This window comes from Notamacropus eugenii, chromosome 2 (genome assembly GCF_028372415.1).
Source record: "Notamacropus eugenii isolate mMacEug1 chromosome 2, mMacEug1.pri_v2, whole genome shotgun sequence".
In the NCBI taxonomy this organism is placed as follows: Eukaryota; Metazoa; Chordata; class Mammalia; order Diprotodontia; family Macropodidae; genus Notamacropus; species Notamacropus eugenii.
In genome coordinates, this window is record NC_092873.1 from 223,400,825 (window position 1) to 223,425,853 (window position 25,029).

The following is a 25,029-nucleotide window of genomic DNA, read 5'->3' on the forward strand; positions in this document are numbered from 1 at the left end:
ATGGTCTGTAGTATACTTATTTCTTTTGTGAAACTGTCTCCCATAACACACTTTTAAAAATCTTCCTTTTTCATTACTAATTTGTTTTTAGTTTTCAACAATCACTTAAATAAGTTTTAAATTTTCTTCCCCTCCCTGAGATGGCATGTGACACTTTTTTAAAATAAACATCCTGTTTTTGTGGAAGCATTTTATAATGTTAGATTGGGGCTATTTCAGTAATAGGGAGAGACATGGCAAGGCCCTACCTGGAAAGGCAAGAAAGATCTTGCATATTTCTTAGAAAAACTGTTATCCAATACTGACTTCAAGATTTGAGACAGTTTCATATATGCATATATGTATCTTTTCAAAAACCTTCATGCTGTAGCAAAGAGGTTTAAGTATCACTTTCAATATGTTGCCGATTCACGTTGTAATTGGAAAAAAAAACTTGACCTATAAAAAAATTTTTCATGTTCAAGATGGATCTGGAATCCTGCATCATCAAATTAATCTAAGTAGAATTGGAGCAAATAGCACAGGAAGATTTACGGTGCCTTTAGGCACAAGTTCTACATTACCCATGGCTTTTAAGAAGCTACTGGAGAGAAAAGATTTTGGGACAGAATCCCTAAATGAAATGGTGAAACCCAGCTCTTCCAAAAGCATTGTGCAAAAAGTATCTGCATCTCAAGTGATACTGTGGGTGGAAAGGGTAAGTTTGATTTATGACACAGGCGTGCCCAATCACAGCAATCAAGCCTTCTATTTAATGCTCTCATCAGAGTTAAACATGTGGGCCTGGCTGCCACTGACTGTGGGCTGTGCAAACACATTTTCTTTCTGCATTTATTTTAATCCTATATGACTCTGCAGGTCTCTACATCCTGTGCACTGTACCAGGCTGAAGCTACACATTTCCTCTTTACACAGTCACACATTTACTTGGCTTGTGATGCTGGGCTATGTTGACAATAACCTTTTGCCTATACCATTGCCTTCTAATGGTTCCCTTCTTTGTTGTCACTTAAAAAAATAATTATGAGTTTGATGGCCATTTTCAGGCATCAAAAGCACTAATGAAAAAGGTCATGTCACTGCCAACCAATAGCTAATAGAGTAGTGCTAGTTTACCTCTGAGAGATTTATGAGACATGGAAGTCATTAAGAGATTTACTTTCCAAAATTTGCAAATTTACTCACTGTCAACAATAGCGATCAATTCCAGGTCTAAAACAAGGTTCAAACACACAAAATCCTCGACCTTTAAAAGAGCAGAAGCAAATGAATTAGCAAAGCACAAGGAGGAACTAAAGATGTCATTCTTTGCCCCCTTCCAAGCCTGCCTGAAGTTCTACTACCTTTGGCTGTGTTTTCCTTCCCTCTTTCTTCCCATTTATTCACATATTCCAACATATACATACACACACATACACAATTCATGCACATATATGTGAATGTGTATTTAGTTCTAATTTTCTTGACTTGCCTTTGCATTACCTTACATAAGCATATTAATATTTCTTTGACAGCTTCACATTTATTATTATTTTTATAGCATCATAATGTTTCATTAAAAAGCAGTTTGGCACAGTGACTAGACGACCACTCATTAAGTCAGAAAGACCTGAATTCAAAGTCCTGCTAATGATGGCTCTGACCCTGGACAAATCACTTAACCTTTTAGTGTTATTTGTATCAATGGAAGAAAATTTCACACTAGAAGCTCCCCACACCAATAAAATCATGTTAATATGCTCTGGTTTGTTCTTCTATCCTGCAACTGAATATATAGCTATTTAGGGATTTTGAATTGGAAAAAAAGTTATCTATCAGGAAAGGAGATTTAGAAAAACCTATCATTGAAGGCCAGTTGGTGGATGGGTGAATAATACTTTCCAAAGATACTATTCCTTTTTCATTCTTTCAGTTTCCGTTTGAGTCAAAGGCCTAGATAGAGATTGTTTCTGGAATCCCTATACTGTGAGAACAGAGTGGATGGGGCTTCTAAGATAGGTTACAGAAGAAGAAGTATATAATTGATAGGTGTCTCCCTGTGCTACGTTGATAACCTGAGTGCCCACCAGTGAATGGTACATATATTTTTTGTGAGAAATTATGTGCCTATAAAATTGGCATCCATGGTATTTTCACTTTTTTATTATTATTAATATGCTCAGAATGTTGAGAAAGAAATACAATGAAACATTCTGTTTCAGTGACGTTAGAAAGTCACTAAATCTGCCATACCACCAAATGAGATTGGCTTGAGACTCTAAAGTATGGATAAAAGGGAAAACAAAGAATTATAGTGGAAAAGGTGCCTGGTTGGAATTATTGGACCTGGGATTAGGATTCTGGCTTTGTGTATGTACTTACTAGCTGGGTCAACCTAGGCAAGTCAATTAAATTCTCTGAACTTCAATTTCTTCATCTGTAAAATGGGGATAATCATACTTGTTCCACCTACTCACAGGACTGTTATGGAGAAAGAGCCATAGAAACATAAATTTTATTGGAGTTTAAGGGGAAATAGCCTCAATTAGGCACTAGATTTTTTTTCTAATCCTACTATATTTGTCTACATGGCTTCTCCTTCTGTGAATAGGCTACAATCTCTTACCCTTCCTCCCACCTCTTCCTATAAATTACTTTTGGCTGTTAAACATTAGATACTTATTGTATATTGAATTCTCATAGGTTATGATACAAAATGTTTGAAAGGGGGTATGTTTTCTGCTTGATGAAATTGTCTAAAACAATGTTTCTTGGAACTATCTTGGTCTGTGGTCCATATCCAAAGATCATAGGAGTCTCTGGAGTAGATTTTATATGAGACTACTTAGAATGAAAATCAAATTAAGTGGTAGATTTTTAAAAAATTGTCTAGGTACCACAGTCAATAAAGTACCTCATGTTCCTGAGTTCAAATCTGACCTCAGACACCTACTAGTTGTGTTACCCTGGGCAAGTCATTTAACCCTGTTTGCCTCAGTTTCCTTGTCCATCAAATGAGCCAGAGAAGAAAATGGCAAACCACTCCAGTATCTTTGTCACGAAAATTCCAAGATGGTGCCATGAAGAGTTAGACACAACTGAAATGACTAAACAACAACAAAAATAAATACTAGAAACGAATGTGTAATATTTTAAAGGGGCTAGTTCATGAGACACTGGAAGGTCACTGGGTATCAGTGCTTCCTAGACCACACTTTCCTGGAGAACCACTGGTTTGATATGAGTGATTGTGAAGTAATAGAAGGAAAAACTCATGGATACGGGACAAAATAGAGCCAAGATGGGGACCTTTGCTCTAGTGAAAGGAACTGAGGGTGAAATCTACCCACTTTTAAAGGGTGATGGGAACTTTTGTTAAAACAGCAATAGTGCAGAGCAAAAAAAAAGGTCAACAATTCTACTAAGTCCCCTAATGGTTAGGTTGGATTAGGAGAATGAATTCCTTTCAACTCCTACCATGTCCCTAGCAACTAGTGACAGAGCCATGCAAAACACCTTAAAGGTCCATAATCCTCAAGAGGGTATTTAATCATCTAGATTTTATTAAGTGCCTTCTATGTGTCAGGCACTATGCTAAGTGCTGGGGCACAGTGCAAGGGCTATATACTCAACAGCCCTACACCAGGCAGGACACAGCTGAGAATCTTTGTCCTATATTCCTTCCCTAAGGCACCATCCTTGACATACTATACTAGTCCAATATATCTTTTTTAAAACATCCTTCTTTCTTATACAAAGACCTAAGGAGGAAACTGTCACAGAGGAAAGAAATTGGTGGCAATCTTTTTCCTGCTTCATTGTTGTGACCTAGTGTTTTAAGACCAAATGAGGTGGTGGAACACCCTAAATAACTCAATGCAGGGCTGTCACCACCCGTCTGAGCTGTCAGTCAAACATCAAGCCAGCCATCAGTGGTTCCAAATGATTCTTATTCCAGCTGGAGGACAGTAGGTATCCCTTCCTCCATCCATCCCTCCTCCATTGATTCAGCTTGAGAATTCTGAGGCAGCGTCTAAGGAAAAAAAGTGAATGCCTCTATTCCAAAAATGCTAGGGTATGGACCCACATGTACATAAATATTTAAAGAAGCTCTTTTTGTGGTCTCAAGAAATGGAAATTGAGGGGATGTCCATTAATAGGGGAATGGCTGAATAAGTTGTGGCATATGAATGTAATGGAACAGTATTGTGCTATAAGAAATGATGAACAAGTGGACTTCAGAAAATCCTGGAAAGACTTATGTGAGCTGATGCTGAGTGAAGTGAGCAGAACCAGGAGAACATTGTTCAATGACTGATTTTGACTTCTCAGCAACAAAAGGACCTAAAATAATTCCAAAGGACTCAATGCCATCCATATCCAGAGAAAGAACTATGTAGTCAGAATGCACAGGGAAGCAGACTGTTTTCTTTTCTGTTTAATTTTTTTTCTCATGGTTTCTCCCATTCATTATAATTCTTTTATGCAACGTGACTAATGTACAAATGTGTTTAATAAGGATGTACGTGTAGAATCTAGATCAGATTGCACAACATTTTGGGGAGGGGGGGAGAAGGGGAGAAATTTAAAACTTATGGAAGGGAATGCTGAAAATGAAAAATAAATAAATTAATAAAAATAAATAAAAAAATAAATAAAATTTAAAAAATTAAAAACAAATAAAAATAAATGTTGAAAATGAAAAATAAATAAAATGAAAATGAGAAATTTAAAACTTATGGAAGATAATGTTGAAAATGAAAAATAAAAATGAATGAAAACTATAAAAAAAAGGAAATGCTACAGTAACATTACAGGACTTTCAAATTACCGCAGAGTTGTCCTCCTTATCTTTTAAGTAGAGAGTAACCAAGTGGTGAGGAGACCTGGTATCAACGGAGCTTCCAAATGCCCTGCTGTGGGCTTGATGAGAAAGACTTTATCAGCATCAACATGTCATTTGAGATTAAATTTGATCCCTCATCTACATTCATCTGCCGATGAGCTGCCTTCAGCCTCTCCATTTCTAGAGACCACAGAGAGTTTGCCATTTGTTGGAAGTCTCCTGATATTCAAAAGTTATTGTTTTATGGCACAGGGGATACAATTATAAAGCCGAAAAAAATCACTATTATGTTAGCTTTGCTTGATATGTGATTTATTTGCAAAAAGCAATGTATACTTCATTTCAACAAACATGTGCAAGACATTGTTCTAGGTGCTGAGAATACCAAAATAAAAACCAAGATAGACTCTCTCTTCCCCTTCAAGGAGCTGCCATTCTCCTGGAGTGATCCCAGCATAAATCAAGCAATTGCTATTATAACTGTAACATTATAGCTCAACTCCCAGAGCAGTTTAGCAGCAAATATTTCTCCTAAATGCAACTTCAGAAATAAATATAATATTTTAGTGTAGGATTTGGCCTTATTTTGCACAATGGAGCTGATGAACAGCAGCAAAAGTATAGCATTTATTAATTATCTAAAAAGGATTCTGAATTGGAAAGGAGTAATAATAAAATTTTATGGACTTCTATGTACCCTAGGAATGAACTCATTAAAAATCAAATGAGATGGGGCATGTGAAGTATTTTTATAAACTGTGAGGGGCTATCCAAGTATTAGGGATTATCCAGAGGCAGGGAACCTGTGGCTTTGAGGTCACATATGGTCCCCTTTGACTCAATTCAAACAAATCCAAATTCAAACAGTTTTTCTGCGAAGTTTGGATTCAGTCAAAGGGCCACATTTGAGGACCCAGAGGGCCACACGTGGCCTGGAGGCTACAGATTCCCCAGCCCTGGATTCTTATTAGTAAATGCCCAATTTGGTGTGACATTTGAAAGATTTAAAAGTCAGTGTTAGACTGTTAATGAAAATTTTGTGGTCCTAATTACAAATGTTGAATGGAGGTGACCTATTTACTTGGCCAGGAGGAAAACTGGGTCATTAATGACAGAGCAGTGAAATGAGAAGTCTTCCTACAATTCATTTGTCACTGATTGATTGGTGGGTTTCATTTAGAAGCATTTCCTAGGGTTCTTTAATCCAATTTGAAATTGAGGACAATAATACTTGTACAATAACTACCTCAGAGCAAGAGCTCCTGAAAAAAAGGAGCCCTTTCAATGAGATGGAGACATGAATTATTACTGATGTTATTATTAAATAACTTCATTAATGATACAAAGAATTTTAGGATGACCCTTATGAAACACATATAGCCCCATGCATCTAATAGGTACTCAAAGAGCTGGTCTCAATGGGCATATTAGAAAACATTACCTAATACCAGCTGAATTAAATATATTTTGAATTATTTGCAAGACTGCACATATATAACCTTTATCTAATTGCTTGCCTTCTCAATGAGGGAGGTTGGGAGGGGGATTTGGAACTCAAAATTTTAAAAAAAAGATTAAAAATTGTTTTTACATGTAATTGGGGAAAAATAAAATATTAAAATTAAAAAATATTTTGGACTCATAGAGGAAAATCTGTTTATAAAAACTAATCTTTTTCTTGAGTGATTTATTTTAGTGTAGTTAGACTCATCGGCCTGTATGTCATATCATGCCTTGAAACAATATTGATGTAACAAATAAACTAAGATTCTAGAGCTAATCTTCCATTTGGATGTGTAGTCCCCATTCCTCCATGAATTGCACTAGATAGGTTTCATTTCCTGGGGGTGATTTGTTGGGCAATTGTGCATCATAAAGTTTTGACAAAAGTCCCTCATTTGGACACCCATCATATTCAGAGTGCCTGCCTCCTTTCTCATCTACCACATGTTCACAATCAGATAAAGATGGTATACATAGTCTTCCTGTCTGGGGATCCCAGTCTACTAGTGTCCTTGACTCCTCCTCTTCCTCTTGTTTCTTTTTTGTCTCTGTGTCTTCCTGTGTTTCCTGTTGGAGACTTCTTAGCTGTGGATTGTATGAACAGAGTAATGCTTCTTGGTCAAAATTTGCTAAAGCAGTCTCTGACTCAAGCATTAGTTTGCCCTGAAAGGATGTTCCTTCTTGCAAGTTAATCTCCTGATCTGGATAATCTGTACCAGTGTCACTAGGTCTCACATCAAACTCATATTCTACAACTGGTTCATTCTTTGTTCTTGAACTACAAAGTAATCCTTGTTGAACTGGAGAAAGGCAGTGTAAAGTTTCCTCATTGTCACCAAAAATGCCCATTGCCTTGGAAGCATAACCCAAGTGCTTCACTTCTGGTTCCTCCTGTTGGCCCTTGCTCTCCATATTCTCAGCAGTGCTGAGGTCAGAAATGTCACTGGCTTTTCCCATTAAACTCAGATCTTTTGAGGAAGTTTTCGCATCTTCTATAATACTGAAGGTAATAATGTTAACTACTACTTTTTCAGCAGGTGCAAAAAGTCTTTGGTCATATCCAGTTCCATAAATCAGTACCTGAAAAGGGGAACAGAGTTTTTAAAAAAACAACAAAAACCTTTTTTAAAAATTTAAAATGGACATTTATTTAAAAGAAACCTTGATTTTATCAGGTCCCTTTTTTAAAAGATCAACTCTTACTCAATTCTGGCAGTGACAATTATGACCTGAACAAATGTTACCTCAAAGTTCCTCTGCCTTTTAGATCAAAATCCCAGGCTTTCTTAGAAATGGCATAAATAAGGTGGTCACTGAATGTGACAAAACCAGGGGAAAATCTCATCAGTTGGAATGTTTACCCCAGCTGATTCCTCACATCTGGACCCCCAATCTCACCTCTGAACAACAATTACCATGACATATTTATGTGGATGAACACGCAAACAAGATTTAACAGTGGAAGAACAGTATTGCTCTCTATTCATTCAAAACCATGGCCAGAGGCCCTTGGAGATTTTTGCTAATATTAACCCACTAATCTTTCTCAAGATTCCAAGAAGGGGTGCAGTTTTTTTAAAGAGGAGGAATCTGACACACAAAAAACAGTACTCTTTCATCAGTTAGCCAGTGTGGTCTCATGATCATTTTAAACTAAATAATTATCATTCTTCCCTTATTTCATAATGACAATGTAAATAAAACCAAAAAATATAAATTTTAGTCAACCTTAAATTATCTATGTCAGTGTCTTTGTGGGTTACTTATAAAGGAAGCCTACTAATTAGGGGCCAATCTGTAATTCTCATTATCCCTGTGTCAAGGGTGGAACCCAAATCTAGGTCTTCCTGGCTTCAAGGTAAGCTCTCTGTCCACTATGCCAAGCTGCCTCTTGACAAAGAGATAGCTGTTATATTTGGTGTCATTGGATGATAGGAACTTACCAAGTTGGTTGGTTGTTTCTCCTTGCCAATATGTATATATCTGTACATGGAGCAGCCTATTACTGAAAAAATAAAGGCTGTAACAGAAATGGGCAAAATATAACAAAGGATGATTTTTACTTTCAACTCTGAAGTTTGATCTGTCAAGAAAAAGAAAAAAAATGAGTGAGTATAGAGTAGAAAGAAAACTAAATTGGGAATCTGGATACCTGGGTTCTAGCCCTGATCTGTAGAAGAAAGCACTAGATTTGGAGATGGAGGAACGGATGGACCTGAGTCTTTTCACTTTGACCTGAGTCTCTTCACTTTGTGAGGGTGTAACAGCAAGCACCCTGGCACAGCCAGGATGGCTGCTAGCACAAATTCTTAGATCTGCCTCACTAGGAAAGATAGCTGTTTAAGGGGTCAACAATCTTTTTAAATTATATTCACTAGTTCAGGTGAAAAGTCAGCACCCTGAACCAAAGATAAAATGCAGAGAAAATATCAGCAGAAAAATAAAGCCCAACAGACAGATCTTTCTACTGAATCAAAGCAATACTGCTATACACTTTACATACATCCCTGGATCAAGAGAGCTTTTATATCTGAGCAGCCAGGGGGTCTGAACATGTGGCTACTCAGAGTCTCCACCAGGGAATCACCAGGTCCTTCTCATGAGCAAACCTCAAAGCAAAATACCAACTCAGACTATATGTAATACATACACAAAACATTTCTTTATAAAGATATATGTCTTTATGCACATATATATGCATATGTGTGTATGTATTCACCTTCTTGTGAAGAACTAGTCAAAGTAACAAAAAATAATTCCCCACGTTCATTTTGTGGGGGTATTTCACCAATAAAGGAACTAAATGAGTTTCAGAAAAAAAAGTATGTATATATACAAATATATAGTGCCTGAATAGAAATTAGCAAAAGTTGTGAAAGCCTTCCTATAAGCAAGCTTCCCTTAATGGGCTCCATGTGAAGACTGTTCATGGGTGGGAAAGATCTTATATCCCATTAACATTACGGAGGCTTAAGTGACAAAATGTATGTAAAAACATTTTTTTAAACTATAAGACACTACTACATGCCTTTAAGTTAGGAGAATGATAGCATGCCTACTCAGATCATCACCTCCACCTCCCTTCCCCTTAACTAGTAATCTTGATTTCTCCTTTAGGTTTTTCTGCTCTAATAGGTAAGCTTTTGCCTTTTGTGTGTGTGTGTGTGTGTGTGTGGTGCAACTCCATGCCATTTCATGGACTTTTCCATGCCATGCCAACTCATCCGTTCTACTGTCCCTACCCCTGTTGAGGTCCCCTTTAAGTCTTGTTTTTTCTCATTATATTATAAGCTCCTTGAAGGCAGGAACTGTCTTGCTTGCTTATTATTTATATCCCTAGCACTTAGCATAGAACCTAGAATATAGAAAGCACTTCATCAACGCTTATCTATCTATCTGTTTGTCTGCCTAGAAATTTTAGAACTAGACAGGTGGTAGGAGATCATCTAATCTAGTCATACTTAATCATGAAGGATTCAAGGCCCATGGAGGTTACTACTATGTTCAAAAAAGTAACACAGGAGAGGGTTACAAATATTCAAGGGCTCAAATCAAAGCCTTCTGAGAGACATAAAAGAGACATATTGCCATCCCCAATATAATGGACAAAAGGTAGAGCTATAAGTAATATCTAAAGTTACATAACTGCCCTTCTTATACTACTCAGGAATATATTAGGTAGCCTTGATGTCATATGAGGATTGATTAAAAGAATTAGGCATTTTTATGCAGTGAACAGAGTGTCAGGTCTGGAGTCAGGAGAACCTGAGTTGAAATCTAGCCTCAGACACTTACTAGTGTGACCCTAGGCAAATCACTTAGACCTGTTTGCCTCAGTTTCCTAATTTATCAAATGAGCTGGAGAAGGAAATGTCAAATCACTCCAGTGTCTGTGCCAAGAAGAACCCAAATGGTATCACGAAGAGTCAGACATGACTGAAACAGCCAAACTAAACAAACCCTGGGAAAAAAGAAGATTCATGTGAATATGACACTTCCAACAGTGTTCGAAAGACTGGAGGGAGGGATTAGACCTGCTCTCTCTGGTCCCAGATGGCAGAACCAGGAAAGAAGAGGTTAAGTTGCAAAGAGGAAAATCTAGGCTTAATGTCAGGAAAAAACTTGCTTACATCTAGGACTGAATCAAGGTGGATTGAGTGGCCTTGGGACACAATGGGCTTCCCCTTTCTTAGAAGTCTTCAAGCAGAAACTAGATGATCATTTGTCTGGTATGTGATAACAGAGATTCCTTTTGTATTGGACTAGATGTCCACCAAGATCCCTTCCAAATCTAAAATTCTGTGATTCTATGAAGATTTCTGGTCCATGTGAACGCTTAAGACACATTTAATGGAATCTGATCTCTATTTCTGTCATTTGCTTAAGTGATTTCCAATGGTAATTATCTCATTAAATAAGACAATTGTTTCAATCTGGTTCATTTTTTGGGGGGGGGGGGCAGCTTGATTGGCACTTTGGTTAATCTGATAGAGGGGAGAGCCAGGTGGCATAATGGATAGATCAAATCTGGCCTCAGACACATACTAGCTGTATGACTCTGGGCCTGTTTGCCTCAGTTTCCATATCTGTCAAATGAGTTGGAAATGGAAATGGCAAACCATTCCAGTATCTTTGCCAAGAAAACTCCAAATGGGGTTATGAAAAGTTGAACATAACTGAAATGACTGAACAACAATGACAACAGCAATCTGACAGATAATTATATCATCCTTAACTTTACAGAACGATGCCATGAAGGTTCTGGAACAGAATATCCTTTAGCATATGTTTCTTCCTTTTTCCCTGTAATACATTTTACTTTGAAATTAGGATGGGATGGGGAATTTATGTTCACATATGGGTTCTATAACCCTGGGAAAATAGTAAAAATTTAAGCACTTTCCTAAATCAGTGCATTTGAGAGAGATTAGAGACGTGGTGGGATGAATTTTAATGTGATCACAGCAGTTTTCCCTTTCCTTTCAAGTTTCTATTTGGGGACTTAATAACCCTCAGATTAAGGAAAAGGCGTATGCTGCACTACTTGTAATATCTATTGTTCCAGTTTCTCTTGTAGATGAATTTAAGGTTTTGTACAACCTGGTAATTACAATTTAAAGTCAACTTTCCAGGGAAAGGCAAGAAGGAAAGGAAAAAAGAGAGAAGCTTTTAAGTTAACCTTTTATCTTCCTGGTAAAACCCAAAAACATTTTGCTTTATGTGAAAAGTGTTCCCTAGTACTTATTCTACTTACTGATTTGACACTGATTGATATCCAATGCTGCTTCATCCAAAAAGCCCTTTTTGATCCCTTTGTTTTGTAATTTTTGGTTCAATCACCATATAATGTTATGCATTGAGTAATTTGTGTTATGGTCTATCCCCTGATTGAAGAACAAGCTCCTTGAGGGCAGGAACCAAGTCAGATCTAAATTTTGTATGTCTCTCAGTTGCTAGTAGAAAGTTCTGAACACAATAAGTACTTAATATGTCTTTTCCATAGCATCTCATGTATTGTTAAATTCCAAGAAATTACTTAGGGCAGTAGTACTTATAGCTTAAAAGTAGGGGGTGGGGAGGAGAAAGAACATATGTATAATGAATGCTTTTATTTTCTTCTCAAAATAGGAGGTAGGGCAGAATATAGAAAGTGGGAAAATAGGGAAATATGGTGCATATTTTTAAAAAACATTTGCCTCAATCCATAGAGAGATAATGTGGTACAATGCTCGATTTAGAACCAGAGGACATGAGTTCAAAGCTTGGCTCTGCTGCTTCTACCTCTGTGACCCTGGAAAAGTTATTGAATCTTTCAATGCCTCAGGATCCTCATCTGTGAAATGAAAGGGTTGGACTAACTGGTTTCTGTGCTCTCTTCCAGCTTTAAATCTAGGATCCTATAATTCTATGACCTGAGTTAAAATCCTGCCATTTGCTTACTGTGTGTCTTTGAACAAGTCATTTAATTGCTTTCTGCCTCAATTTCCTCATTTAAAAAATGAAAGTATTGGACTATCTCGCCTCAAAGGGTCAGTTCAGCTCTTATTTCTAACACTGTGAACTTTAGAACAAAGAAGGGACAATGAGAATAAGGAGGGTGAAGAGAGAAAAAGAATAGGGGCATGCTAGAGGTAAGTTACCAAATACTTTAAAACTAGTGGTATGTCTTTTAGAGAGAAACCTGAAAATGTGATCAAGAGTATGAAGCTTTAGGGAAAGAAACAGAGACAGACCTTTGAGATGACAAGGAGGATATTACACTGCCTAAGAGATACTGCTTAAGAGAGTCATTTAGAAAAAAGTCCAAATAAAATATATCATGACTCTTCCTTTGGCTTCAAGGAACAGGTCAGGACAGTGGTTTGTCAATGAGAGATTCAGGGAATAAGTGCAAAGATTCTTGGGCAATGTGGGAAACGGATCCACACGATGTTATGGTTGTTCTAGGCAATTCACTAAGATTCTTAAGTTGTAGAGAAGGTACTGATGACCTGAATTGGTAGGGGGTGTTTCTTCACCAGGAGGTTCCCTATATTAGTGAAATCAGAGACCTGTTTCCTATCACTATCTGTTTTCTGCTTGAAAGCACACTTTTAGATTAGACAATAACTGGAGCAAAATATAATGTTCCAGGTAAATTACCACTTTTGCCTCTCAGAGGATCATATGATCATAGCTACTGAACGGGAAGGAATCTCAGAAGTCATATAGTCCAACCTCTTCATTTTGCAGATGAGGAAACTGAGGTATAGGCAGATGGAGTGATTTGCCTAAAATCCCAAAGCTAAAAGGTGAAAGATGCAGGACTCAGTGTCAGAGGTGGATTTGATGTCATGTATCCTGACTCCAAAGCCTGTGTTCTTCCCAGTATACCCTGCTGAACCTTGCTTTTGCTTAGATAAGGCAGCCACAAAATTCCACTTCCTTTTGATTTTATCAGGTTTCCTCCTTCACACGCCAAGAGTTTTTTTTTACATACCTTTCAAGGTAGTGATGCATTGGTTTTCTGAAGGCTTAGCCTTTAGCAATGGTCCTGGAACACAGGCTTGCACGCTGACACAATAGAGAGTATCTGATTCCAGCTGGGGAAACTCCAAGGTATTGTTTGTTACAAATTTGTACCACTAGAAAAGGAATTACAAATGTGATTTTTAGAGGCCAACATCACAGGGAGTAAGCTGTAGTAGCTAGAAAGCTGGACTTGGATTTAGAAAGACCTGAGTTCAAATCACTCCTCAAACACTTATTTACTAGCTCTGTGACTACAGGTAAGTCACATAACTTCCCTGAATCTCAATTTTCCTCATTAGTAAAATGGGGATAATAAAACCTACAGTATGAACTTCACAGCTATGTGACCATGCACAGGTCTCAGTTTTGTCATTTGTAAAATCGGAATAATTCCTGTCATAATTGCCTCATGGGGTTGTCATGGGGATTAAATAAGATAATAATTGTAAAACACTTAACACAGTGCCTGGAACATTTGTTATTCAGTGGTTTTTCAACTGTGTCCAATTCTCTGTGACCCCTGTTGGAGTTTTCTTGGCAAAGATACTAGAATGGTTTGCCATTTTCTTCTCCAGCTCATTTTAAAGATTAGGAAAGTAAGGTTAATAGGGTTAAGTGACTTGTCCAGAGTCACACAGCTGGTAAGTGCCTGAGGCCAGATTTGAATTCAGGAAAGTGAGTGTTCCCAGTTCCAGATCCAGTCCTCTAGTAAGCACTATATAAATGTTAGCCATTATTACCAAATGACATAATATACATAAGATGGTTTGTGAGCTTTAAAACATTATATAAATGTCAGCTACTACAATTTTTAAAAATTACTCTTATTTTTTCCATCTTATATTTGATTGAGATAAAATAGAAATGGTCCAGGGACAGGTCACTATCTTATCATTGTTCTTTTGTGTTGAATGTTTAGAGGACTATTATGCTGGTGGATAAAACAATGACTTTCTGTAATTGAATAAGGGATAATGATGATGATTCATAGGCAAATATGACTCCAGAGAAGAAAAACAATAAAAGAATAAGAAATAATAAAATTCCTCATCACCACGAGCTCTTAAGGAAAGAAAAAAGATTATACTGCCTTCCTACCATCATTTTCCTTTAAATATAGTTTCCATGTATCATGGACAGGAACTAGGTAGATATAGCTACAAATGATAATGCACTGGGTAATTCTTATCAAAATCTCCTTTGTTGATTCTTGTCAACAATTTTTAGCCTTCAATGTGATGAACCAATGGGCATTACCCAAAGAAGATAGTTCTATATCCTTCATAGCTATGATTGCTACATGTGACTCCATTAACAAGGTCTTGCCATGTTAATGGGGAGTTTCTCTAGAGAAGAAAATCAGGAGTCATCTTGTAAGCCAACTCTGGAATCACTTTCACCCATCCTTTAAATGCCTTTTTTTCTATAAAATAAATGCTACATACTGAAGAATAAAATTTTTTAAAAGAAAGAAACAACACATAAAATTTTTAAAAATACATTTGGAAATGCAAAGTACCTATCTAAACACATACACACACACACACACACACACACACACACACACAAGTGACAAAGTTACCTACAAGAATTGAGTTATGTGGAATGCAGACATCATCTGCATTGCTTCATCCTCACTCTGAATTTACCTTTTTGTTTGCTTTGGTATTGTAGATCGTCACATTATATTTCAGAGTGGTATAGATTTGGTGCATGAATACAGAAGTGTCTTTGGCATTTCTCTTCCATTTCTCAGGGGCTGTCAGAACAACTGTAATTGATTTCTCACCAGCAGTCAAAGCAACCACTGGGGGGCCGATTTGTGCTAGATGGACAGAAAGATAAGTTAATCTAATTGCTAAAGGTGAAAAGCTGAAAGCTTGAAAAAAAACTACATAGTACACAATCATATCATAGAATCACAGAGGTAATCACAAGACCCTTTCTGCCATTTTGTTAAATAACCTGTCATATACAGGATATGAAGTGAACCCACACTATTTCACTTGCTGTGTCTCACAAAGCTGTAGTATTGGAAGGGAAAAAAGTCACTACTTCATAAACCCTGAACTTCAGACTGGTAAAAGAATAAGTCTCTGTGTTTCGTATTTAGATAACACTTTTCTAAAGTGACTTTAGAAACCTCAGTAAACAAACTCTTTATGGAACACTAGTTAATTAAGTTTTGCAATATTCTTGTGGTCAAAAGGGTAGAAAACCAGTTAAAGGAGCCTGATTTTACAGGGGAAGAAGCTGAGACATAGAGAAGTAGAGAAGTTTACTGAAGACCTCTTGGGATATGAGTGAAGGAATTAGGACAAGGTTTTGGGGTATCAAAGAGAAAAGTGGGTGGGTTGAAGGGTAATTGGGAGTTTCCTCAGGGTCCCTGGAGTGGAGAATCTTATATCTCTAGAAGTAAGAGATAGGAAGTTTAGGGTAGGAAGAATCCAAATACCAAACACTAAGCACCTACCTTCTAGGATTGTGAGGATCAAATAAAATAATAACCACAAAGCTCTTAGCACAGTGTCTGACACATAGTAAGTACTATACAATTGTTAACTATTATTATTTTTTAAAGCAGATTCTGCTTCAGATTTTGAATTTGGCCTGGAAGGAGAACAATTTTTACTTTACAGTAAAGAGGGAAAAATGGGAGACAGGGTGATATCTACACTGCTTATGGGAAGGCTCATCAGGTTTGATGATTATGATACTTTGGTCCAGATTTGAAAATAAATATGGAGATTTTATAAGCCTTTTATTTTAATTTTTTTGTTTTCAAGTCAAAAGTCACAACACCTGTGCTAAACAGAAAGGAGAAATAAAGGTAAAATCAACATTTTGATTAGTTCATAAGGTATTTTAAATTTTAATTCTTTGAAGACTAGTTTTCCACAATGTGTAGCCAAACAGCATCACTGGAAGAGTGTTGGCCCTTTGTTTCACAGAGAAGCCTTGAGTCACTAAAAACTCTGTGTAATTTCCCAAGAGCAATTAGGTCTGTCTTCATTTCCTGTTTAATTCTGGCCCCTCTTCTTGTCTATCTTTAGTGTTCATTCAGGGGCAGCTAGGTGGTGCAGTGGATAGAGCACCAGTGCAGAAGTCAGGAGGACCTGAGTTCAAACCTCACTTCAGACACTTGACACTCACTAGCTGTGTGTCCTTGGGCAAGTCATTTGACCCCAATTGCCTCCTTCTGGGTCATCTCCAGTCATCCTGATGAATATCTGGTCACTGGATTCAGATGACTCTGGAGGAGAAGTGAGGCTGGTGACCTGCACAGTCCTCCCTCACTCAAAACAAAGTCAGTCATGTCATTATTTCTCTGATGGCATGGTCTTCTTTGGCAATGAAGGATGAACACACACACCAGTGTTCATTCAAGTTGTGGGCACTAATGAACCATTTACATGGATTGTTTATATGTATAGCAAAGCCTGAACAAAAAGTATTCTTCATCCACTTGGTTTTTCTCATGTGGGCAGCTAGATTGAAATTTGGGAGGATGATTTTAAATCTCATTTAAGAAACTTTGCAATATTCCAGCACAATGTCTCTTCCAAACAGGAAGAAATATGTCAAGGACCACAACTTTTATCAGCAATCTCTCTTCAGTTTGGAAGTTTTCCTAAGGATCATGTAAAGGGACATGGAGAGATGTGTGATGGGCACAGTCTGCAACATGGGATCAACAAGGAATTGCATAAAAGAAGTAGCCAAAAGCAATGGTTTTAAACTCAAATAGAAAGTGGATCCTTGAAGGCTGCCTACTGACTTAGAAAAACCACAGTGATATTATCTATGTTTTATTGCATTTTTATTTATTTTCTTAAACAATTCCCAATTTCATTTCAATCTGGTTTGGGTCACATTCAGAGTATGGCAGCCTGCAGAGGGCAAAGTTTGACACCTCTCTCATAAAGGATGTTATCAGAGAGAGGTATGTTTGACTTGAAGAAGAGTGGACTAGTCACGTATGAAGTGTAAGAGATAACTGATTAATGTTTGCATGCTCTACTGGAATTTATGCAATGTCAGGAGATTTAGAGATGGCCTAAGGGTGGTACAGTGACAGATTTAGAGTCAAAGGACCTGGGTTCAAAATCTGTCACTCCCTGTGTGATATCAGACATTTAACCTCTCTAATCTTACTGATTTCCTTACTCATAAAATAGAAGGATTGGATTTGTTAGATTTTAAGTTCCTTTCCAGGGCACCTAGATGGCACAATGGATAGAGCCTTAGGCTTGGAATCAGGGAGACTCATCTTCAAAAGTTCAGATCTGGTCTCAGACACTTACAAGCTGTCTGACCTTGGGCAAGTCACTTCACCCTGCTTTCCTCAGTTTCCTCATCTGTAAAATAAGTTGGAGAAGGAAATGGCAAGCTACTCCAGTACCTTTGCCAAGAAAACCCCAAATGAGGTCACAAAGAGTTGGACATGACTGAACAAGGGTTGAGCTGAAGGTCCCTTCCCCCTCTCATTCTATGATCCTATGATATTGGGCCATTCTCCCTGTGAAGTGTTTATGAGCAGATATGGACAAGAGTCATAAAGAATCAGAAAGCCTAGATGAGTTGTGATCTGCATTGCTGAAGGGAGTATCCATACTGATAATATCATAGATTCATCAAAGTATCCAAGTTTAGAATTTTAGGAATAGTAGGGCCTTAAAAAATGTCAAATCCAATCCCTTTACCTTACAAATGAGAATCTGAAGTCTAAAAATGTTAAAAAGTGATTTATCCAAGGTAGGGGTGGGGAATCATGTGGCCTTCTAGGTCCTTGGGTGCAGCCTTTTGACTGAGTCCAAGTTTTACAGAACAAATCCATTCAGTCAAAGAGTTGTACTTGAGGACCTACAGGAAAACACATGGCCTCAAAGCTGCAGGTTCCCGTGTAAGGTCACACAACAAGTTTGTGGGTGGGACAGAACCAGAGCCCAGATTTCCTGACACCTAGCATTCAATGACCTCATTTTTCCATAAGGTTGATTTTTCTTTTTTTAGGTACCAATAGGTCAAAGTGGAGAAATTAAAAAGGTGGGTGCCGTGAGAATAATCACTTCCCCATTCTGTTTCTAACCTTTGATTGGTTATCTATGTTACTTACTTTCTAACCAAGGATTAAATCGCTCTGTCTCTGCCCATTTGGAACAATGCTTTCCCCAGATGGCCTTAACTCTCCCATAGTATTGCTCTTCATGGTCATAAGTCTCATAGGAGAGATCGCAGGAGGTCCTGTTGATATTTCTGCATTCTGATTTATTCAGCCATCTCTTTTGGCCATATCTGCATAAGGAGAAAGTGGTGCATGATGATCTCGGAATGCCCATTGTTCATTCCAATCAAAACAGTCATAACCTTAAACTGAGTGGAAGATTAGGACATTCTCTCCAGTAAAAAAACAAAGGTATCATATGAAAAAGTGCTCTAAATCACTACTGATTAGAGAAATGCAAATGAAAACAACTCTGAGGTACCATTTCACATTTATCAGATTGGCTAATATGACAGAAAAGAAAAACGATAAATTTTGGAGAATATGTGGGAAAATTGAGACACTAATGCACTGCAGGTGGAACTGATCCAACCATTCTGGAGAGCAATTTGGAACTACGCCCAAAGGGCATTAAAACTGTATATTCCCTTTGATCTAGCAATAACACTACTAGGTCTATAACCCAAAGAGATTCCAAAGGGGGAAGAAAGCTACATGTATAAAAATATTTATGGCAGCTCTTTTTGTGGTGGCAAAGAATTGGAAATTGACAGAATGCCTATCAATTGGGAATGGCTGAATAGGTTGTGGTATATGAATGTAATGGAATAATACTATTGCGCTCTAAGAAATGATGAGGAGGTAGATTTCAAAAAAACCTGAAATCACTTACATGAATTGATGCTGAGTTAAGGGAACAGAACCAGAAGAACACTGTACACAGTAACACTGTGAAATGATCAATTATGATTGACTTAGCTCTTCTTAGTAATTCAGTGATCTAAGATAATTTCAAAAGACTCATGACAGAAAATGCTATCCACCTCCAGAGAATGAAGTCTGAATGCAGATTGAAGTGTATTATTTTCACTTGTTTTTGGTTTTTTTGTGTGGCTTTCCCCTTTTGTTCTGTTTCTTCTTCTACAACATTACCAATGTGGAAATGCGTTTTCATGATTTTCATGTAAAATCTACACCAGATTGCTTGCCGTCTTGTGGGGGGAGGGGGGGAGGAGGGAAGGAAGGAAGGGAGGGAGAAAAATTTGGAACTCAAAATCTTATAAAATGAATGTTGAAAACTATCTTTACATGTAATTGGAAAAAGTAAAATACTATTTACAAAAACAAAACAAAAACTCAAAGGTATCTGCCATGGAGACAAAGAAGAATCCACTTTTCCTGCCAGCATTTGCTTCACTTGCTGTCAGGTGAATGAGTCAGTGTTTTTGTCATTCTTTTTCTCTTCTGGGAATTATCATTTGGATGGTACAAATTTCTTAGTGTTTTTGGACTCCAATATGAGCCTTATGTATTGTGTGATCTAATTAAGGAGAATGCCATATGCCAATGTGTATACTACAGACACTTGGATGGTAGAAGAAGAGGTGGTTTCAGCCTCCTCCTAAACAATTATTGTTACTGGCTTAATGATTCTATATCTTGAACATTTTGTATAATATTTAAGCCTGCTTGACATCAAAAAAATTCAATAGAAATTCATTGCCAGAGTACACTAAAATTATTTTGAAACTACTACTAATAAAGTTTTTATACCTATTATCTTCCTAATTATGCTGTGTGAGGTAGGGTGGATAGGGACTATTACTTCCATTTAATAGACTGAGAAACCAAAAGCTGTTTAAGGGGAGGCAGAGGTGGCAATAAGACTAACTTTGAGGTTTCTTCACACCTGGTACAATATACTATCCAATAAACCAAATCATTAATGAGAGAGTAAGAACTGTGAAATTAGAATTTCACTTAGCTACAGAAATTTTGTTTAATAATGGAGTCCTCATTTTTTCCATTCATTATATTGTGCTGTCACAACAGGCAGCTCAATTAAATTCAATTAGTGTTCATGAAATAACTAGTATGTTTTCCAAACTGTAAGCTCCTTAAGGGTGGGGACTGTCTTTTACCTTCAGTTTTTAGCACAGTGTCTGACAGAATAGACACTCAAATGTTTATTGATAGATTGTTTTTAAGATTGGATCTTCTTATTTCCCCCAAGTTGGATGTGCAGGTACTACTCACAGATCTGTTTTTATTTTGATTAACAGTGGATCTTTGATCAGCTTTTTTTCTAAAGTGGACTGGTTCTTTCCTTCTTAGGCAACTCTGTGGACCCTTGCTCCTGGGGGCTTGCCATATTGATTCTGGATTTAGTTTAGACACCTTAGCTGAAGAATCCAATGCACCTCAGAATTCCCAAGCTCAAGACCCATGAGCTTCAGCCATCTTGATAGCTGGACTTATAGGGATGTGCCCTAATGCCTAGAAACACCTGCTTTGTCTAAGGCTATGTGCTAGCGATACAAAAATGAAGCTAGATAGTTTCCGTTCTCATGGAACAGGGTCTTTGCAAGAGCTATTTCTCATGCAGACAGTACACTTTCTTTCCATCTCTGCCTCTTAGACTCTCTAATTCCCTTCAAGGTTCAGCTCAAGTACCACTTTCTAGGCAAGTTCTCTCCCAAAATTACCATGTATTCATTCTGCATATCTGTATATACTTATATATGTACATTTTGTCTCTCTCCCCTCTCAATGTAAATCCTTATGGGCAAGAACTATTTCATCTTTGTCCCTGTGCCCTCCACAGGGCCTGGTACATAGCAAACATTTAGCAAATACTTGTTGATGGATTGGTTGATTGAAGAAGTTTGTAAACTAGTGGTAAGAGTAGGGGTAGGAAAACAAGAGTATAGGTAAGTATAACAAAGTTATAATGAGTGCATTATATTGAGAGAGGTTTCTCTTGCCTGTCATAGTTGATCCACTTATATTTAACAATCCACAAATGAGTACAAGTACATAGGAAATTGTGGCACAGTGGAAAGTGCCCTGGGTCTGGAGTCAGGGGACCAGGCCTCAGTTTCCTCAAACAAAAAATAAAGTGATTGCCCTACATGGTCTCTGAATTCTCTTTCTAGTTCTTAATATAAAATTCTATGAAATTCAAATAGCCACCTTAAGGTAGACAGAAGAACTATAGATACTTGACATAATATATAGCTCCTATCTATATTAAGCTAGACAAATCATTCCACAAATCTCTTCTGTCAAATGCCTCACACTAAACAGAAGGAGGATTTTCTTTGTCATTTTGTCCATTCTAAAAGTACAGGTAATGGAATTTCTACAATTGAGATTTGAATTTTATAATATAGTAATTATAAAGGGAAACTTGTGTGACACAGTGGATAAAGCACTAGACCTGGAGTCAGGAAAATTTATCTTCCTGAGTTCAAATCTGGACTTAGTAGCTGTTTGACCCTGCTCAAATCACTTAACCCTGTTTGCCTCAGTTTTCTCATCTGTAAAATGAGCTGGAGAAGGAAATGGCAAACCACTCTAGTATGTCTGGCAAGAAAACCCCAAATGGAGTCATGAAGAGTTGGACATGACCAAACAAAAAAAAATTATAAAGGAAATAGTAATTACACAAAAACACTGCAAGACAAGCACAATTACAAAGAAAACATGGAGTTAAGACTTGAGGATAGAGCTGGCACCACTGCTGAGGGAAGCTAGACTTTTTGGTAAATAGATATATACTTTTGGTAGCAAAAGATTTCAAGTTAGAATTCTGCAAAAGTATACAGTCACTTGTACTAAAGTTACCAAGCCATCCAAGACATAACAGCAACCTAGCAAATGCAGTTTTTTTTTTATCCCCCATTCTTGTGAACTGACTTTACATTAGTAACCAACATGGATTCTTTTTTTTAAAGGTCTCATGTCAGTAGCATTTTTATTTATTTATTCACTCATTTATTAATTTATTTGTTTATTTGTTCATTTATTTATTAAATTCTAATTTATTTATAGTTTTCAACATTCATTTCCACAAGATTTTGAGTTCCAGATTATCTCCTCATCTCTCCCTTCCACCCAACCCAAGGCAGCGTGCATTCTGATTACCCCTTCCTCCAATCTACCCTCCCTTCTATTACACCCCTCCCTTCTCTTAATCCCATTTCCTCTGTTTTCTTGGAGGACAAGATAGATTTCTATACTCCATTGCCTGTATATCTTATTTCTCAGTTGCACGTAAAAACAATTTTTAATGTTTGTTTTTAAAACTTTGAGTTCTAACTTTTCTACCTTCCTCCCTCCCCAACCATCCCCACTGAGAAGGCAAGCAATTTGACATATGTTATAGACGTGTAGTTATGCAAAATTCTTCCATAAAAGTCATGTTGTGGAAGACTAACTATATTTTCCTCCATTCCATCCTGCCCCCCATTTATTCTATTTTCTTTTTTGACCCTATCCCTCATCAAAAGTATTTACTTCTAATTATACCCTCCTTCCATTAGCCTTCCCTATCATCCCCTTTTATCCCCATTCTCCCCTGTTTTCCTGTAGTGTAAGATAGATTTTCATACCAATTGAATGTGCATGTTTTTCCCTCCTTAAGCCAAATGTGATGAGAATAAGATTCACGTTTTCCCTCTTACCTCATCTCTCTTCCTTTCCATTGAAAAAGCTTTTTCTTGCCTCTTTTATGTGAGAGATAAATTGCCCCATTCTATTTTTCACTTTCTCCTCCTAATATATTTCTCTTTCCTTCCTTAATTGTATTTTTTTAGATATCCTTTTTTAGGATATTCCTATTTTAGATACCTTCCTATTCAACTCACCCTGTGCCCTCTATCTATATGTATATAATCCCTTCAACTACCCTAGTACTGAGAAAAGTCTCAAAAGTTATAAATATTATCTTTCCATGTAGGAATGTAAACAGCTCAACTTTATTAAGGCCCTTATGATTTCTCTTTCCTGTTTACCTTTTCAAGCTTCTCTTGATTCTTGTGTTTGAAAATCAAATTTTCTATTCAGCTCTGGTCTTTTTAGACCAGAATGCTTGAAAGTCCTCTATTTCATCAAATGACCATGTTTTCTTCTGAAGTATTATACTCAGTTTTGCTGGGTAGGTGATTTTTGGTTTTAATCCTAGTTCCTTTGACTTCTGGAATATGATATTCCAAGCTCTGCAATCCCTTAATGTAGAAGCTGCTAGATCTCATGTTATCCTGATTGTATTTCCACAGTACTCAAGTTGTTTCTTTCTGGCTGCTTGAAATATTTTCTCCTTGATCTGAGAGCTCTGGAATTTGTCTACAATATTCCTAAGAGTTTTCCTTTTGGAATCTTTTTCAGGAGGCAATCACCTCAATATTCTTACAGTATTTATTTTACCCTCTGGTTCTAGAATATCAGGGCAATTTTCCTTGATAACTTCCTGAAAGATGATATCTAGGCTCCTTTTTTGATCATGGCTTTCAGGTAGTCCCATAATTTTTGAATTGTCTCTCCTGGACATATTTTCCAGGTCAGTTGTTTTTCCAAAGAGGTATTTCACATTGTCTGCTATTTTTTCATTCCTTTGGTTTTGTTTTACAAGTTTCTGATTTTTCACAAAGTCATTAGCTTCCATCTGCTCCATTCTAATCTTTAAGGAATTATTTTCTTCAGTGAGCTTTTGGACCTCCTTTTCCATCTGACCAATTCTGCTTTTTAGGGCATTCTTCTCTTCATTGGCTTTTTGGATCTCTTTTGTCACTTGGGTTAGTCTATTTTTTACAGTGTTATTTTCTTCAGTATTTTTTTGGGTCTCCTTTAGCAAGCAGTTGACTTGTTTTTCATAATTTTCTTGCACCACTCTCATTTCTCTTCCCAATTTTTGCCCTACTTCTTACTTGATTTTTAAAATCCCTTTTGAGTTCTTCCATGACCTGAGACCAATTTATATTTTTCTTGGAAGCTTTGGATGGAGGAGCTTTGACTTTATTGTCTTCTGTTCGCATGTTTTGGTCTTCCTTGTCACCAAAGTAAGATTCTATAGTCTGATTCTTTTTTTCGGTTTTTGCTCACTTCCCCAGCCATTTACTTGATTTTTGAGCTCTTTGTCAAGGTAGATCTCTGCTTCCAGTGGGGGTGTGTGGTGTATTGTCAGCCACTCAATTCCCCCACAATCTGCGGGCCTAGAGCTTCAGAAGTAGTCACTGTCTCTTCCCCTGGTGCGGCTGTGGGTTCCTCTGTCCCCTTCCACCTTCTGATACCCTGGGTTAGGGCTGGGCCACTCACACTGGTCTCACAGGCTTCTTCCACTGACCTTCCAATTGGTCCTGAAATCTGAAAACTGCCACAGGTGTGAGAGATTCAGTCTCCCCAAGGCCTGCTCAGGTCCTGTCTTTCCTGGTGTGGCCCACACCAGACTGTGCTCTGCTCCCAGTGTGGTGTGATAGATACTTCCCAGCAACCTTTCAGGCTGTCTTGGGTTAGAGATTTGCTTTACTCCATCATTGTGTGGGTTCTGTAGCTCCAGAGTTTGTTTAGAGTCATTTTTTACAGGTATTTGCCTGGGCTTGAGGGCAGCACTCTAGAGAGTATGTGCTGTTACTCTGCCATCTTGGCTCCCTCCCCTCCCCCCCAATAGGGATTCTTAACCTTTTGG

At 37.4% G+C, this 25,029-nt stretch overlaps 1 protein-coding gene across 1 annotated transcript in view; it reads right to left on the reverse strand.

The window, feature by feature from the left end:
• Positions 1-5,120: 5,120 nt before the first annotated feature.
• The window catches only part of IL20RA (interleukin 20 receptor subunit alpha), a 69,036-nt gene continuing 49,127 nt past the window's right edge, over positions 5,121-25,029 (reverse strand). Inside the window, exons 3-7 of the mRNA XM_072643423.1 lie at positions 18,456-18,634; positions 14,989-15,164; positions 13,308-13,452; positions 8,272-8,411; positions 5,121-7,408 (exon numbers count right to left, since the gene is read on the reverse strand). Coding sequence (XP_072499524.1) covers positions 6,602-7,408; positions 8,272-8,411; positions 13,308-13,452; positions 14,989-15,164; positions 18,456-18,634 — 1,447 coding nt within the window. The 3' untranslated portion in view covers positions 5,121-6,601. The remainder of the gene's footprint in view (positions 7,409-8,271; positions 8,412-13,307; positions 13,453-14,988; positions 15,165-18,455; positions 18,635-25,029) is intronic.